Below are 16,020 nucleotides of genomic sequence, written 5' to 3'. Positions count from 1 at the left end.
AATTCTTTCCTACTTCCAGATGAGCTATTTCAAATCTTAAAAGATGATGCTGTGAAAGTGCCACACTCAATATGCCAAAAAATTTGGATAACTCAGTGACCACAGGACTGGAGAAGGTCAGTTTTCATTCCAACCCCAAAGAAAAGCAATGCCAAAGAATGTTCAAACTACTGCACAACTGCACTCATTTCACATGCTAGCAAACTAATGCTCAAAATTCTCCAAGTGAGGCTTCAATAGTATGCGGCCTGAAAACTTCCAGATGTTCAAGCTGGATTTAGAAAAGGCAGAGGAACCAGAGATCAAATTGCCAACATCTGTTGTACCATAGAAAAAGCAACAGAATTCCAGAAGAACATCTACTTCTGCTTCATTGATTACTCTAATGCCTTTGACTGTGTGGATCATACAAACTGTGGAAAATTCTTCAAGAGATGGGAATACCAGACCACATTACCTGCCTCCTGAGAAATCTGTAAGCAGGTCAAGAAGCAACAGTTAGAACTGGACATGGAACAACAGACTGGTCCCAAATTGGGAAAGGAGTACAAAAAGGGTGTATATTGTCATGCTGTTTATTTAACTGATATGCAGAGTACATCAAGCAAAATGCTGAACTGAATGAAATACAAGCTGGAATCAAGGAAATATCAAAAACCTCAGATATGCAGATGATACCACCCTTATGGCAGAAAGCAAAGAGGAACTAAAGAGCCTCTTGAGGAAAGTGAAAGAGGAGAGTGAAAAAGCTGGTTTAAAACTCAACATTCAGAAAGCTAAGACCGTGGCATCCAGTCCCATCACTTAATGGCACATAGATGGGGAAACAATGGAAATAGTGAGAGACTTTATTTTCTTGGGCTCCAAAATCACTTCAGATGGTGACTGCAGCCATGAAATTAAAAGATGCTTGCTCTTTGGAAGAAAAGCTATGACCAACCTAGACAGCATATTAAAAAGCAGAGACATTACTTTATCGACAAAGGTCCGTCTAATCAAAGCTATGGTTTTTCCAGTAGTCACATATGGATGTGAGAGTTGGACCATAAAGAAAGCTGAGCACTGAAGAATTAATGCTTTTAAACTGTAATGTTGGAGAAGGCTCTCGAGAGTCCCTTGGACTGCATGGAGATCAAACCAGTCAATCCTAAAGGAAAGCAACCCTGAAATTCATTGGAAGGACTGATGCTGAAGCTGAAACTCCAATACTTTGGCCACCTGATGCGAAGAACTGACTCACTGGAAAGACCCTGATGCTGGGAAAGATTGAAGGCAGGAGGAGAAGGGGACGACAGAGGATGAGGTGGTTGGATGGCATCACCAACTCGTCGGACACGAGTTGGAGCAAGCTCCGGTAGCTGGTGATCGACAGGGAATCCTGGCGTGCTGCAGTCCATAGGGTCGCAAAGAGTCGGACACGACTGAGGGACTGAACTGAAGTGCTTATTAGTATAGTGCCTACTGGCAAGATAAGTACATGAAAGCATGAGTCGCTGGCCGCCGCTTACCCTCCCGGGTCTAGAAGCTAAAACTTCCGCAACCAAACGAGAAAGAGACTGAGGCCTTATCCGGACCAATCGGAGCCCGTCTTCTGGGTTCCAGAAGACGCCCGCCGCATTCTGACGATCGAACCAGGGTCTCGGAATTGACCAATCAGCGTTGAGCCCCGCCCCAATGTTGCGCCTGCTGCTTCCGATGCGAAGTAACGGCTCCCAGGAGCGTCTCGGCTCCGCCCCACGTCTGGCTAATCAGGGGCCCGGATCAGGCCCCGCCCCCAGTTGGTGACGCGTTAGGTGGGCCTGGCGGAACTCTCGGCGGCGCTGGCTGCCGCAGGCAGCTTGATTCCCCGACTTCCCAGGGGTGAGTGCGGAAGTGGCAGGCCCCGGGGTTGGAGAGGAGTGGTTGGACGGATTGCTCCACGTGCACTTCCACGGAGCGTCCTGGTCCGGTGATGGGAAAGAAGAGGGAGGCTGAGTCTCCCATTCCCGGGAGGGGACCTCCCGCCCTTGTGTTCCGCTGCACTGCCGCTGCCTCAGTGTGTGTCTCTTTTGAACGTTGCCTTCCCGTCGCCTAGGCGCAGCTATAGCTTTCCAGAGAGCCTCCAGAGCCGGAGGTTTTCTTTCTTTAACGCTGTGCAACAATGGAGGCCAAAGTCGTTCAGTCAGATGAGGGCGGGGACCGGGATCAGGCTGTCTTCCCCACTTGTCTGCACCACCCACCACTGTACTCGTATCTCCACTATTCATTCTCCCTTCCCTGTGTGGGTGTATGTGGGGGGCGGTTCTCTCTGCTTTAGCCCTTGCAGCCGGGCCTTGAGGAGGGGGCCCCGATATGGGTGGTCCACAGGTGAGGAGTGTGGGTGGAAGGGCTGGGGTCAGGGCAGGGTTTCTGAGAGCAGGGTGTCTGACTGGACCCAGTGTTAGAAAGGGATTGTGTGTACTGGGGGAGGCTGAATTTCTAGTTGGAGGAATCTGGGCTTGGAGCTCAAGAGAGAAGATGAAGCCTCTTCACCTAATCGGCTGAAATCTCTTCCAGAGGCATCAGAGTGTCCTTGAGCCCAGATCCCTGGGAGGCCAAAGGTTGGAGAATGAGGAGGTGGCTTCCTAGGCCCCCCTCCACACTGTTTGGGAAAAGGTTGTCAATAACCATGGACCCTGGAGCCAGATTTGGGTTCAAATCCTGGCTATGCCACTACAAGCAGTGTGACTTGGGGCTAGTATTTTAATTTCTCTGAACTTAATTTGTCTAAAAAAAAAAAAAAGAAGGGAGGGCAGGAGAGAAGGACGAGTCCCTTCAGAAATCTGATTTGTGTTGAATTTGAAAGTTATAATGTTTTACATTTGTAGACTTGCCCTAATTGTCCACTATAAACTAAGGTGGTGGTGTTCAGTCGCTCATTCATGTCCGACTCTTTGTGACCCCATGGACTGCAGCACGCCAGGTTTTTCTGTCCTTCACCATCTCTGAGTTTGCTCAAATTCACGTCCATTGAGTCGGTAATGCCATCCAACCATCTCATCCTTCTCCTGCCTTCAATCTTTCCAAGCATCAGGGTCTTTTCTAGTTAGTCGGCTCTTCGCATCAGGTGGCCAAAATATTGGAGCTTCAGCATCAGTCCTTCCAATGAATATTCAGGGTTGATTTCTACAAATTAAACTAGTCATAATTTCATAGTTAAGGTTGTTAAAGGGGAGAGATTAATCTCTTTTGACATGTCAGGAAACATGCTCTGGCTAGTTTAACAATAATAAGAATTTATTGAGCGCTCTTTGTGTGTGCCAGGTATTGGACTAAGATTTTCTTTTAATTAAAAAATATTTTGGCGGGTCTGAGTGTGACATCTTAGTTTTCTGACCAAGGATCGAACCCGTCCATGCCCCTTGCATTGGAAGTGTGGAGTCTTTAACCACTGGACCGCCAATATAATATGCATTACCTCCTTTAGTCCTTTCAACAGTTTTATGAGGTTGATGGCATTATCGTCTGTTTGGCAGGTGAGGAAACTAAGGCATAGAGAGGTTAATTAACTTGCCCAAGGTTTCCCAGTTAGGGAATATCAGAATGGGGATTTGACTCTGGCTCCGAAGGTAGCCTCCTCAGTGCCGTCTTGCTCTCTGTCTTGGTTTCAGGTAGAACCCAGCTCTGAGGGCAGTCTGTGGTCTGGGAGTCGGTGACCTCTGTCGTGGAAAGCCCAGGATGGTGGAGACCAGGGACTTAGTACAGCTGCGGCAGCTCAACCTGGAGCTCCTGAGGCAACTGTGGGTGGGGCAGGATGCTGTGCGGCGGTCCGTGGCCAAGGCAGCGTCAGGGGTAAGCACCTTGGCCAAGTCCCAGGGGTGAGAGAGGGGCTGCCTAACCCTCAGGCCAGAATCCAGGCCTTCCAGGTCCTCTTACGCAGTGTGCCCATTTTACTGATGATGAGAAAACTGAGTGAGTTCCAGTGTGGGAAGGTATGGCCTGGGACACTGCAGAGGCTGAGCAAGGATGAGGAGCGGGTGGGTGGCTGGTGACCAAGCCTCTCTGTTCCAGTCGAGCCTGGACTCGAGCAGCAGCTATGACTCGGAGGTGCCATCGTCCCAAGAGATGTCCTCAGTTGCCTCGAGAGCCTCCTGCCTACAAGATGCCCACCCTGGTGACCCCTGTGATAGGTACTGGCCTGGCGAGGCCAGCTCTGGGATGAACTCTCTCCCACCTGCCAAATGCCTACACCAGGAGACCCTGGGCCCACCGAGGCCCCACTCAGCTCCCTTACTGGCCATCTCAGACTCAAATGACCCAGAGCTTTCAGCAGAGCTGGACAGTCCAGGAGCCCAGGAGGCCCAGGCTCTGAGGTCCATCTTGGCTCAACAGGGCAAGTTGTCCAAGGTAATGTGGGAGAGTGGGGCAGCCATTGATGGGGCTTCCTTGAGCCTCAGTTTCTCCTCTGACAGATGCACTCACAGGCAGCTTCCCTTCCAGGGTGAGAGACTCCTGGGAGGTGCTGTGAGTCGTGTCCTGCTCAGCCTGAGTGCTTGATAAGTTGTGGCCATTAGTTTTTCAGAGAGCACTTTGGGAAGAAGGTGACCAGCCCCATTGTGCAGATGGGAAGACCGAGGTTCAGAGGACAGACTTGTTCACAGTCACACATGGTGGGGAGAGTGGGGGGTCAAACTCTTATCCTCCAGCCCCCAAGCCCTCAGCTGAACCCTGGGGCCTCCGTCAGGGTGTAAGTTAAGACATAGCCCCTTTCCTCCCCTCAAGGTGGGGCCTCCTTTGGGCCAGGCCTGCTGGCACAACCTTGTCTCTCTTTGCCTCCCTCCTCAGCCAAGAGTGACCACAAAGGAGTCTCCAGTGCCTGAGAAGAGCTGGCGCCTGAGACCCTACCTGGGCTATGACTGGATTGCAGGTGTGGCCCTCCCCAGGGCCTGGAGATTGGGGGTGGGGGCCCTAGCTTGCTTATGCACCTGCCTGAGCCCCCACCAGGTGGGAGCATCTTCAGTACCACGTCTCCTGCCTCGGCCCTTGGCACAGTGAAAAGCACAGAGATGGTGTTCGCCGAGTGTTTGTTGCATGAATGAGAGCTGCCTTATTTTTTTGGCATTTATTGTGTGCCAGGCCCTGGGAAACTGTATGTGTATCGTCTCTTTGCGTTTCCCCAACTCCCCCAGCAACCTCAGTTGCTTCCTGGCTGAATGCCCTCTGGCCTCTTTCCAACCCCATTATCATCCATTTTTGACTCAACAGCCAGAATGAATTTTGAAACCTGGGAATCAGATCATGTCATTCAGAATACTTAGCGCTTAGTGTGTGCGCTAAGTCACTGCATTTGTGCCTCACTCTTTGCGACCCCATGTAGCCTGCCAGGCTCCTCTGTGCATGGGATTCGCCAGACAAGAATACTGGAATGGGTTGCCATGCCCTCCTCCAGGGGATCTTCCCAACCCAGTGATCAAATCCAGGTCTCTTACGTCTCCTGCATTGGGCAGGTGGATTCTTTACCACTAGCACCACCTAGGAAGCTAGCACTTAGAGTAAATCCAAAATGTTATCTAGACTTCTGAGGTGAGATCTGGCCTCTGCTGGCCCGGTGACATAACCTCTAACCATCTATCTTCTGATTCTTCGCTCCAGCCTCGTTGGCCTCCTTGCTAGTCCTTGAACCAGCTGTGTGCTCATGGCCACCTGCCTTTGCACTTGCTGTTTGCTTTGCTTTGGCGTTGTTGTGCAGCATGTGGGATCTTAGTTCCCCGTCCAGGGATTGAACCCATGCCCCCTGCCTTGGAAGCGTGGAGCCTTAACCACTGGACTGCTATGCAAGTCCCTCTTCCCTTTGCTTTGAATGCACTTCCCCAGATTCACACCTGCGGGTTCCTTTTCATCACCAAGCACTCAGCTCAAATATTAGGTGCCTTGCATGAGCACAAGGTCGGAGGAACACCGCCCCTGCATCCTTGCCTGTAAGCATCGGCTACTTTTGTGTTCTTCGTTCATTCATTCTCAGAAATCATCTTGTTTGCTTGTTTCTTGTCTGGCTCATGAGCTCTGTTGGAGCAGGGGCCTGGCTGTCTTTTTGTTGCTGTGTTCCTTGAGCCTAGAACAGGGCCAGCACACCAACACTGGTTAAAGGAGTGAGTGGACAGCCTTCAGAGCTTGGGCTGTTGGATCATCATTTTCATGAAGGAGGAAGGTGATGCTCGGAGAGGTTGAGTTCCTGCCACAAGGCGGGGGCTCTGTGAGGCTCCTGGGCCCCTGTGGAGGGGACATGGTCCCTGTCTGCCAGCTCACCGCCTTGCTTCCTGTCCCTGGGAAAGCAGAGGCGCCTGCCTCGTTCCTGCCCTGTGTCCATGTGCACCTGTCTCCTCCTTTCTGAGCTCCTGTCTCCAGCCTGTCTGTGCATTTGTGTGCTTGGCCCCATTCCTTCTTGATTCCCAAAGCTCTTGCTTCCTGTAATTCTCTCCTGTCCTCCCTCCACCATCATTCTGCTCCGTCAGCATATGAACACTGGGAAGTATTAATGAGAACTGATTTCACGGAGCACTTGTCCTGTGCTGGGCCCTGTCCCAAGAGCTTTCCTACCATTAACTTCTTGACTCTTCACAATCATCTGATCAGGTGGATACTATTACTGTCCCCATTGACAGATGAGAAGGCTGAGGGCCAAGAGACTGAAAAGCTTAGCAAATCTCACATCCGGTTGGGGTAAAGCTGGGAGTATTAATGAGAACTGATTAAGTCTGTGACTTCCCCTCCTATTTCTAGTTAATACCCATGTTCTCTGCTTTTCTTTATCATGAAACTCTAAAGGCCATCTTGATTCACCATCTCCAGTTTCTCTCCCTGACTTTTTCTTAAAATCAGGCTTTAGTCCCTGACACCACCCCAGGTTAGCTGTGACCACTGCATTACCAGCTCCCAGCTGAGTTCTCAGTCCACATACTTTCTGGGCCCTGAGTAGCATGGACACAGTGACCACTCCCTCTTCCCTCCCCGAAGCTCTTTCTTCCCTTGGCTTCCAAACCTGGGCATCCCCTTGCTGTTCCCCACTTCCCTGGTAGCTCCATCCAGTTTCCTCTGCCGGATCTGCTTCCTTGTTCCAACCTCCAAACTCCCTAGGCCCCGTCAGTGTTAAGACTCTCCTCACCCTCTTCTCACCCAGTTAACCCATGCTTCTCCTCTGAATTCCAGACTTGTGTATCTGACTTTCTTCTCTGCCTGGCTCATTAGGTGTCCTAGACTAATCTCAGGTCCAAAATCAAGGTCCTGACTTCCACGGCTCTTGGTCCACCCTCCCATAGTCTTTCCTATCTCTTGGCGGCATCTCTGGCCATAATCTGGAGATCAGCCTTGATTTTTCCTCTCCTTTTCATACATACATCCTGGTAGCCCTGCCTTCAACATATTTCTAGAATTCACCGTCTTGTCTCCACCAGGATGCCTGCAGTAGTCCCCTAACTGGTATGCCTGCTTCTTCTCCCCTTGCTGCAGCCAGAAGAGGAGTACTCTAAAAGCACATGGCTGATGTGATCATATCACTCCTTGTCCCCAAACCCATCAGTGGTTTCCCAGTCACATCTCCTCAACTCTAACCGCTCTGCGCATTTCACCTCCTGAGTGTGACTCCAGTGTACCAGCACACACATGCCCCAGGGCCTTTGCATTTGCTCCTCTGTCTGCCTGGGATGTCCCCATGGCTCCCTCCCTCCCTCATCAGGTCTCCACTCAGGTGTCAGTCCTCAGGGAAGCTCCCTCTGGCCCCTCTGCCGGCCAAGCTCAGTTTCCTGACTCTCTTTCTCTCCTGCTTCCTGATAGGTGTCGCCTTTCCACTTGGTATCTCAGGTTTGTTTAGCGACTGGTTTGTGGCTGCATTAGAATGTAAGCCTCAAAAGGGTGGAGGCTTAGTCTGGTTGCTGTTCTTTCCCCAGCACGTGAAACACTGTCTGGTTTGTAGCTGGCACTCTATAAATACTTTTTGCACAGACGATTGGGTATGCATGTGTCACGTGAGTTGAAGGACTCCTCCAGGTCTGTACGCGACTCAGTGGCCTGGATCGCCAGTGCTAAGCACCCCCTGCGTCTTGGCCACACAGCAGCTCCTTTGTGCGTTGTCCCCCCAGGGTCCCTGGACAACACGTTTGCCGTCACCAGCAAGCCTGAGGCCTTCTTCTCAAAGCTGCAGAAGTTCCGGGAAGCCAACAAGGAGGAGTGTATTTGCAGTGGCCCTGGGTGAGCAGGGGCAGGCACAGGGTGGGCAGGGAGGCTCAGGCCTGCTCGCCTTCTTGCCCTGGCCTGCTCACCCTCTCGCCCTCACAGACCCCACTTCCTAGGCCTGCAGGAGAGTGATGCTGTGGAGGAGGACCACGAATGTGAGTATAAACACTTGGTTACCCCAGAGCCCAGCCAAGGCCTGGGGGCCTGGGGAAGCAGCTGAGTGTTGACGACTCAGGGAGGGAGCCTGGTGTCCCGACAGGGCATGGTGAGCCCTGGGTAAGGGGTGGGGGTGAGCTGAGGCCTGGCCTCATGGGGAGTAGGGCCAGCCCTGTGCACTCACTGCCAGCTTCCCCAACCGCCTTGCTTCCCACATGCCCCGCGCCCCCTTCCTCTCCTCTCTGCATATGGGTCATCTGAGGTGGGGGGTTCAGGCTCAGTCACGTGAGCATCTGAGTCTATGTTGTGGGTTTGTACATGCAACGTATAGTGTTTGTATCCATGTATGTATATGCATGTGTGAGGTGTGTTCACGTGGACATATATATATGTGTGTGCACTGTGTGTGATTACAAGTATAAACACACCGTATATGTCCACAAATGTGACTATATGAAGCAGTGCTCTGAGTGTGCACAGATGACACTTGAATGTATGAAGATGCCAGCACGTGTGCACGCATGTGTCATGCTTGAGTAGAAAGCGGTGCTCAGTGTCGTTGTGTGTGAGCACATGTATGTGTGCACACTCCATGTACACGTGGGCGGGCCTGTGAATGTGGCCACTGGGGCTGTGCAGGGGCTGGTGGGCCTATGTGGTTGGGGTCCAGGGGGTCTAGGTTCCCTGGCTGAGGAGGGACTTCTGCTCCTCTCTGGTCTCACAGGCGTGTACTGTTACCGTGTCAACCGGCGCCTGTTTCTGGTGCCTGCGGATCCTGGCACCCCCTGCCGCCTGTGCAGGAAGCCACGGGCCCAGCGGGGTGCGGGGACCCTGGCGGAGCCAGCGCAGGTCAGGTGAGTGGCCTGAGTGGGCAGGACACCCAGGGGAGTCGCAGGGGCGGTGGCAGAGGGGAGCAGAGCCTGGGGCCTGTGGTCTTGGGGGCAGGTCGGGCATCGCAGCCTGGAGAGACCTGCAGGAGCGCCCCCACTGTCGCCACCCCCAGGGTGAGCATCCCACTGTCCGTCCTGGATCCCCCGCACCGGCACCGCATCCATCGGCGGAAGAGCTTCGACACCTCCGACACACTGGCGCTGCCCCGGGTGAGGATGGGGGTAGGGTTGCCCCCTGTCTGGCCCAGTCCTCGGTTGTGTCCTGAGGCCCAGAGAGGGCCAGGACTGTCCCAGAGCCACACAGTGACGCTGGGCTCAAGGACCCCAGTCTCTGGAGTTCAGACTGGGCCACTCACGTCACCTGTGCTGTTCCTGTTCCCTGATGGAGGTCAGGCTCCCCACCCACCCCCCGTCTGCCCATGAGCTGGCATAATGCAGAAAGGTCTGATTTCTCATGCTTTTGTGTGCCGTGTGCACAGTCCTCAGGGGGTTTATCTTGTGGGGTCAAGCAACAGAGAGTGCAGTGGCGGTGGTTTAGTTGCTAAGTCGTGTCCGACACTTGCGACCCCATGGACTGTAGCCTGCCAGGCTCCTCTGTCCATGGGTTCTCCAGGCAAGAATACTGGAGTGGGTTGCCATTTCCTTCTCCAGAGAATAGAGGTCCTGCTGTTATTCCAATTTACAGACGAGGAGACTGAGGCAGAGGGGAGGTGCCTTTTCCATGGTCAGCCAGGTAGAACTTGGGGTCTTATACTTCCATGATGCCTCCCCCATAGAGCCACCCTTTGTGTCTTCTGGGTAGGACAGGGGTCAGTGGGGACCCCACTCACTCCCAGTTGAGGCCGAGGATGCTAGAGTGGAAGCAAGGAGAAGGAGTACTGAGGAAAGTCTGTTTGCTCATCTGTAAAATGGGTCCAGTGTACTGTCCTCAGGCTTATGGGGTGAGCGGGGGGGCAGGTCAGTGAGTCAGTACTTGTTAGGGGCCTGGAGCAGAGCCTGGCACACAGGATGTGCTCCATCAGCATCCACAGCCTTCCCTCCACCCATCTGTGGTTTGGGTCCGCAGGATTAGGAAAGGGAGGCCCGGGGGAACAGTGGTGGACACAGACCTCTGCCCTGGGGGAGGCTCAGTCATGGGAGACACTGATTATTTGCAGGGGGTCCCTCCACCCTCATGGGGGACACAGCCCTGTCCTAGAGGAGGCTGCCAGTCTGGAAGGAGAGGTGCAGCCCCTCCCTGGGCTTGCCTGGTCAGTGGGGAGCCCCGCCCCCAGCCAGGCGCCTTAATCCCTTGCTCTCTACAGCATTGCCTGCTGGGCTGGGACATTATCCCTCCGAAGTCTGAGAAGAGCTCAGCTCCCAAGACCCTGGACCTCTGGTCCAGTGTCTCCTCTGAGGCCCACCATCAGAAGCTGTCAGCCACCGGCTCTCCTCACCTGGTACGTCCAGGGTGCCCTGGGAGGGGCAGACACCTTGGAGCAGCCTGGGGACTGCAGAGTCTCTGGGGGAGGAGCGCAGAACCTGGAAGCCTCTCTCTGTGGGCTCCCATATCCCTGGCCCTGACCCCCAGCACCTCTCCAGTCTCCACTGCTCCCCACTGGCTACCCCACCATGCTCTGGAAGCTGACCCCAAGTCCGAGATCCAGAAGGGGATGAGGCTGCATATGGGGTAACCCATCCCAAAGAGGCCCCCTCTGAGACCTTTCTCTTCATTCCCTAGGCTGTGCCAATGCGGGTCCCACCCCCGACCCCAATCTGGTCAGAACCCTCCATGTCCCGGCCCCGCTACCCCCAGCCGAAGCCCTGAGGACTGGCCACTTGGAGGTGAACAGTGCTCCTGCTGTCGTTTCAGCTTCACCCCTCTGGCAGGGGTGCCCACGAGAGGGGAGCCTTGCCTAGTCTTGGCTGGAGGTGGACTCAGGCCCCACCTTCCTTCCTAGGCTGGCCCAGTGGGTGGGCCCCGGCCTGTCTCCTTCCTGGGGACACAGAAGGGGACCCTGGGGTTGGGGTGAGGGGATTCTGTGACACGTTTGTAAGTAAAGCTCAGTGCTCCCTGCAGCCCCAGATTCCCACATGTGCCGGGTCTGTCCTGCCGATGCCCTTAGAATCTCAGAGGTGCCCTGGCCTCAGCCTGGCCCTCCTCATCTGGGGAAGGACGCCTCTGACAGCGTGTGCCAGGTGGAGTGGATCCAGCACTGAGTGTGGCACTTTTGGGGGTGAGGGTCCCCAAAGCAGGCTAGGGTCAAGGTCAGCATCAAAAGGCCCCCTCAGCAAGGGGCTTGGGGTCTCAGGCCGGCCCCTGTAGATGAGGCTGAAGCTGTGACAGTGGGGAGTGAATGAGCCCCTCCTTCTTGACCCCTGACACCAGGGTCCAGTGATAAAGGAATGCTCTTAAAGTTCCTGGGCCCCGTGGCTCCTTTATTTCCATCTCAAGCCCAGCCCTAGAAACCATGGATGATTCAGAGCCCCAGCAGGGACACCTGGGGAAATAAAAGGCCAGGAAGGTTCAAGTCAGAGGCAAGTGCTCACCTCTGCCCTCCTGAATTAGTAAGCAGCACCTGTCTTTCCCCCTATATGTTGAATAATATGAACTTTCTAATTTGTAGGATAAAAATGGAATAGCTGGGGAACCTAAGCCCAGGGAAGGCGTGTGCTTTTTCTGAGGTTTCTAGCTTAGAGGGGTGGAACTAGGGCTGTGGTCTGTGGCTCCCACCTGGAGCTTGTGAAGCTGAGAAAACCTTTCCCGCCAGTCACAGCGCATGTATTAGGATAAGCGAGGCTGTGCTGCAGCAACAAATTAACTCCCAGATTACGGTGGTCTGACATAAAGACCTATTTCTTGCTGACTTGCTCACACTATCTGCTCATCATGGGTCACAGTGGGGCCTCTATTTTGACATTGTTTTTCGGGGACCCAGATCAATGGTGGCTCCACCAGTGGCTTCAGCCCAGAAATGACACAGGTCACTTCTGCTTGTGGTACATTGGACAGAACTAGTCACGTGGAGTCGGGACATGAAGGGGCGCATGATATACTGGGTGAGTGTTACTGTCCTCCACATCATGACTTCACCAGCTCTTTCCCTGCAAGACGGACACACAGACTTCCCAGGCCATTGGCAACAATAACAGGCAACACAAACTCTCACCTGAGTCTTCCCTCACTCCGTCTGGAGTTCCAACCTCCAATGCTTCCATAGACAGGCAGGTAAAGTGACTGGGAGTGGTGGGCACAGGGCTACCTGGCCAGCACATATCCTTTCCAGAGACTCTCGAGTCCAAATGTCTCTGTGATCATGCATATGTGTCTGTGGGCACTTTGAGCAGTGGGTCATGGCTTGTCACTTGATTCCAGTACCTGAAGAAATGAAGTCTCTTCCACATGTAATTCTTTTAAATTAATTTTTTAAAATTTATTTTCAGTTGTATAAAACGTAACATAAGTCGCTTCAGTTGTGTCTGACTTTGTGACCCCACGGACTGTAGCCCGGCAGGCTCCTCTGTCCGTGGGATTCTCCAGGCAAGAATACTGGAGTGGGTTGCCATGCCCTCCTCCAGGGGATCTTCCCGACCTGGGGGTCAAACCCACATCTCTTACGTCTCTTGCTTTGGCAGACAGGTTCTTTACCACTAGTGCCTGGGAAGCCCCTCTGGTGGTCTAGTGGATAAGAATCTGCCTGCCAATACAGGGGTCATCGTTTGATCCCTGCTCCTGGAAGATTCCACATCCCTTGGAGCAAGTAAATCCATGCACCACAACTATTGAGCCTGTACTCTAGAGCCTGGGAGCTGCAATGACTGAAGCTGGTGCAGCATAGAGCCCATGCCCTGCCACAGGAGAAGCCACTGCAAGGAGGAGCCTGAGCACTGCAGCAGAGTAGCCCCCGCTTGCCACATCTAGGGAAAGCCTGCTGCAGCAACAAAAGTCTACTGCAGCCAAAAACACAAAGACACAAGTTTACCACTTATATTTGCAATTGAGTGGCCCTAAAGTCCATTTATACTTTTTGCAACTTTCACCACCAACCATCCCCAGAATTTTCTTCTTCTTATGAAACTGGAAAGGGAAAGTAAAAGTGTTGGTTGCTCCGTTGTGTCTGACTCTTTGCGACCCCATGGACTGTAGCCTGCCAGGTTCCTCTATACATGGAATTCTCCAGGCAAGAATACTGGAGTGGGGTGCCCTTCCCTTCTCCAGGGGATTTTCCTGACCCAGGGATCGAACCCAGGTCTCCTGCACTGCAGGCAGATTCTCTACCATCTGAGCAGAGCTCCAGTTAAACACTCATTCTCAATCCCCACCTCCCAGCTTCTAGCAACCATCATTCTTTTGCATCTCTATGAATTTGACTAGGTTACCTCATCCGAGTGGAATCATGTAGTATTTGTCTTTTTGTCCCTTTTTCGGCTCCTTTCATTTAGCATAATGTCCTCGAGGTTTATGTTGTAAAGTGTCGGAATTTCCTGCCTTAAGACTGCAAAGTATTTTATTGTATGGATGGACCACATCTTGTTTATCCATCCATCTGCTGATGTGCCTTTGAGTCACTTCCACCTTTTGTTATTGTATATAATGCTGTTGTGAACATGAGTGTACAAATGTCTCTTTGAATCCCTACTTTCAATTCTTCAGGGTGTAAACCTAGAAGAGGAATTGCTGGATCGTAGGGTCATTCTGTGTTTACTCTTTTGAGGACCTGTGATACTGTTTTCAGAGGAGCCGCTACAGCATTTTCCATTCCCACTGGCGGTGCATAAGGGTTCCAGTTTCTCCACATCCTCACTAACAGTTATTTTCTGCCTGTTTTTTTTTTTAAATAATTGCCATCCCAATGGGTGTGACATATCTTGTTTATTGTAGTTTTGATTGCATTTCCCTGATGATGGTTAGTGATGATGGGCTTAGAGGCCATTTGTCTATCTCATTTGGAGGAATGTCTATTGAAGTCCTTTGCCCAGTTTTGAGTTGGATTTTGTTGTTGTTGTTGTTCTTGTTTTCCCACATGTGATTTTAATTCAAGAAAGCCTGTGGGACTTCCATGGTGGTGGAGAATCTGCTTTGGTCGGGGAACTAAGATTCCACATGCCAAGGGCTAACCAAGCCTGACAGCTGCAACTACTGAGCCCGAAGGATGCAATGAAAAGATTCTGCAGGATGCAATAAAGATCCTGTGTGCCACAACTAAGACCCAACGCAGCCAAATAAATAAACATCATAATTTTAAAAAAATTAAGCACAAGCTTGGACATTATGCCACCTTGAAACCCAGAGTTAGACATTAGAGTGAGGCAAGTAAGGTACTCATCTGGTGCAAAAGTTAAGAAATTCAGTAATCAAATCATTTAAAAAGAATAGAGAGCCTGTGGGAGTCAGCGCCTGTGGGAATCAGCGGTTTTGTTAGAAATTCTTTGGCCGGAGGCAGAAGAGAATCTGGAAACCTTCTGTCAAACAAAATGACAACATAGACAGCTGAGCTCACCTTCTAAGTTTAGCCAACCCAGAAGAGCAACAGCTTGAATGATGATAGAAATATTTCTCTCCCATAAAAGTCCAGACTGCAGTGCTAGGCCGTTAAGTCATGAGGGCCAGTGGTTTCTCTGGAAGGACCGTTCCTTTGAACATTTAGAAGGTTTCTGGCTTCTGTCTTTCCCACGCAGCCGCTCCAGATCCACTCTGAATGAGCAGGCTGGGGAACAGGCTTTTTCAAACCTGAGGGACCTCAAGGATGAAGATCACAGGGAGAGAGGCCCTACACAGAGTATCACGTCTCCAGCTCTGCCTCACTCACCTGCACCCCACCACGGTTACCTGCCCTCCCACGAACAGGCAAGCCATTCCTGATTCTTCCAGGCTGTCCCTCCCTCCCTAGGGGGTGTCCAGATCTCTTCTTGTCTCCCTTCCTCTACCCCTTCCAGGTGTGCATTTCAGCTGGAGAGTCTCTTTCACGAGGGCCTTCCCTGAACCCCTGGACCCCTCTGATGCATCCGCCCCATCACACACTGCACTTCCCTGTACTCCATCCCAGCCCGTGTGTGTTTTCCTTTAAAAAAATTTTTTTGGCCATGCGGTGCTGTGCAGCATGCAGGATTTTAGTTCCCCGACTAGGGATCGAACTCATGCCGCCTGCCATGGAAGTATGAACCCCTGGACTGCCAAGGAAGTCCCCTTTATATGTTATTAAATTACTACCCATGAGGTTCATTGCTTTAGTGTCTCCCTCTCCCCTGCTAGAATTTAAGCAGAGGTGGTATTTTTCTCTTAGTTGGAACTTTTTTTTTTCTTCCTGTTTTCTCAAAAGTAGTGGCTAAACTGTATTTCAGGATTTGGCTTTTCCCTCTAGCCTGATCTCCCACTTGTGTCGTGAAGGTGATGGGAGAGGAGAGGTGTCATGTACTCAGTTGTGTCTGATTCTTTGTGACCCCATGGACTGTAGCTGCCAGGATCTTCTGTCCATGGGATTTCCCAGGCAGGAATACTAGAGTGAGTTGGCATTTCCTTCTCCAAGGAATCTTCCCAACCCAGGGATCAAACCCAGGTGTCCTGGATTGGCAGGCGGATTCTTTACCACTGAACCACATGGAAAGTCCCTAAAGGCAATGGGAAGGATGCTTTCATTTCTCCAACCCAAAGGACTCTTGTGGTTGGACACCTTACATGCTTAATAATAGTGTCATTGTTGGCATAAATCCCAAAAGAAAAAAGCAAGATCATCTTTTTTGTTGTTTAGTTGCTCAATCGTGTCCAACTCTTTGTGACCCCATGGACTGCAGCACGCCAGGCTTCCCT

General features: G+C 52.0%; 1 protein-coding gene across 2 annotated transcripts; it reads left to right on the top strand.

Moving 5' to 3' along the window:
* On the top strand, nt 1,735-15,709 carry MIIP (migration and invasion inhibitory protein). 2 transcript variants are annotated; one of them, XM_018060326.1, is made up of 11 exons: nt 1,735-1,864; nt 3,630-3,810; nt 4,030-4,365; nt 4,804-4,885; nt 8,094-8,202; nt 8,290-8,342; nt 9,068-9,197; nt 9,347-9,443; nt 10,538-10,672; nt 10,954-11,057; nt 14,255-15,709. In XM_018060326.1, exons 2-10 carry the CDS (start codon nt 3,697-3,699, stop codon nt 11,038-11,040), a joined length of 1,143 nt encoding a protein of 380 aa, XP_017915815.1. In that variant the 5' UTR covers nt 1,735-1,864; nt 3,630-3,696; the 3' UTR covers nt 11,041-11,057; nt 14,255-15,709. The 2 variants fall into 2 exon arrangements, with proteins under 2 accessions (XP_017915815.1, XP_017915814.1); XM_018060325.1 differs by lacking the exon at nt 14,255-15,709 and having other exon boundaries at nt 10,954-11,629.

Source organism: Capra hircus, chromosome 16 (assembly GCF_001704415.2).
Source record: "Capra hircus breed San Clemente chromosome 16, ASM170441v1, whole genome shotgun sequence".
NCBI lineage: Eukaryota > Metazoa > Chordata > Mammalia > Artiodactyla > Bovidae > Capra > Capra hircus.
This window is presented reverse-complemented; position numbering and strand designations above follow the sequence as displayed.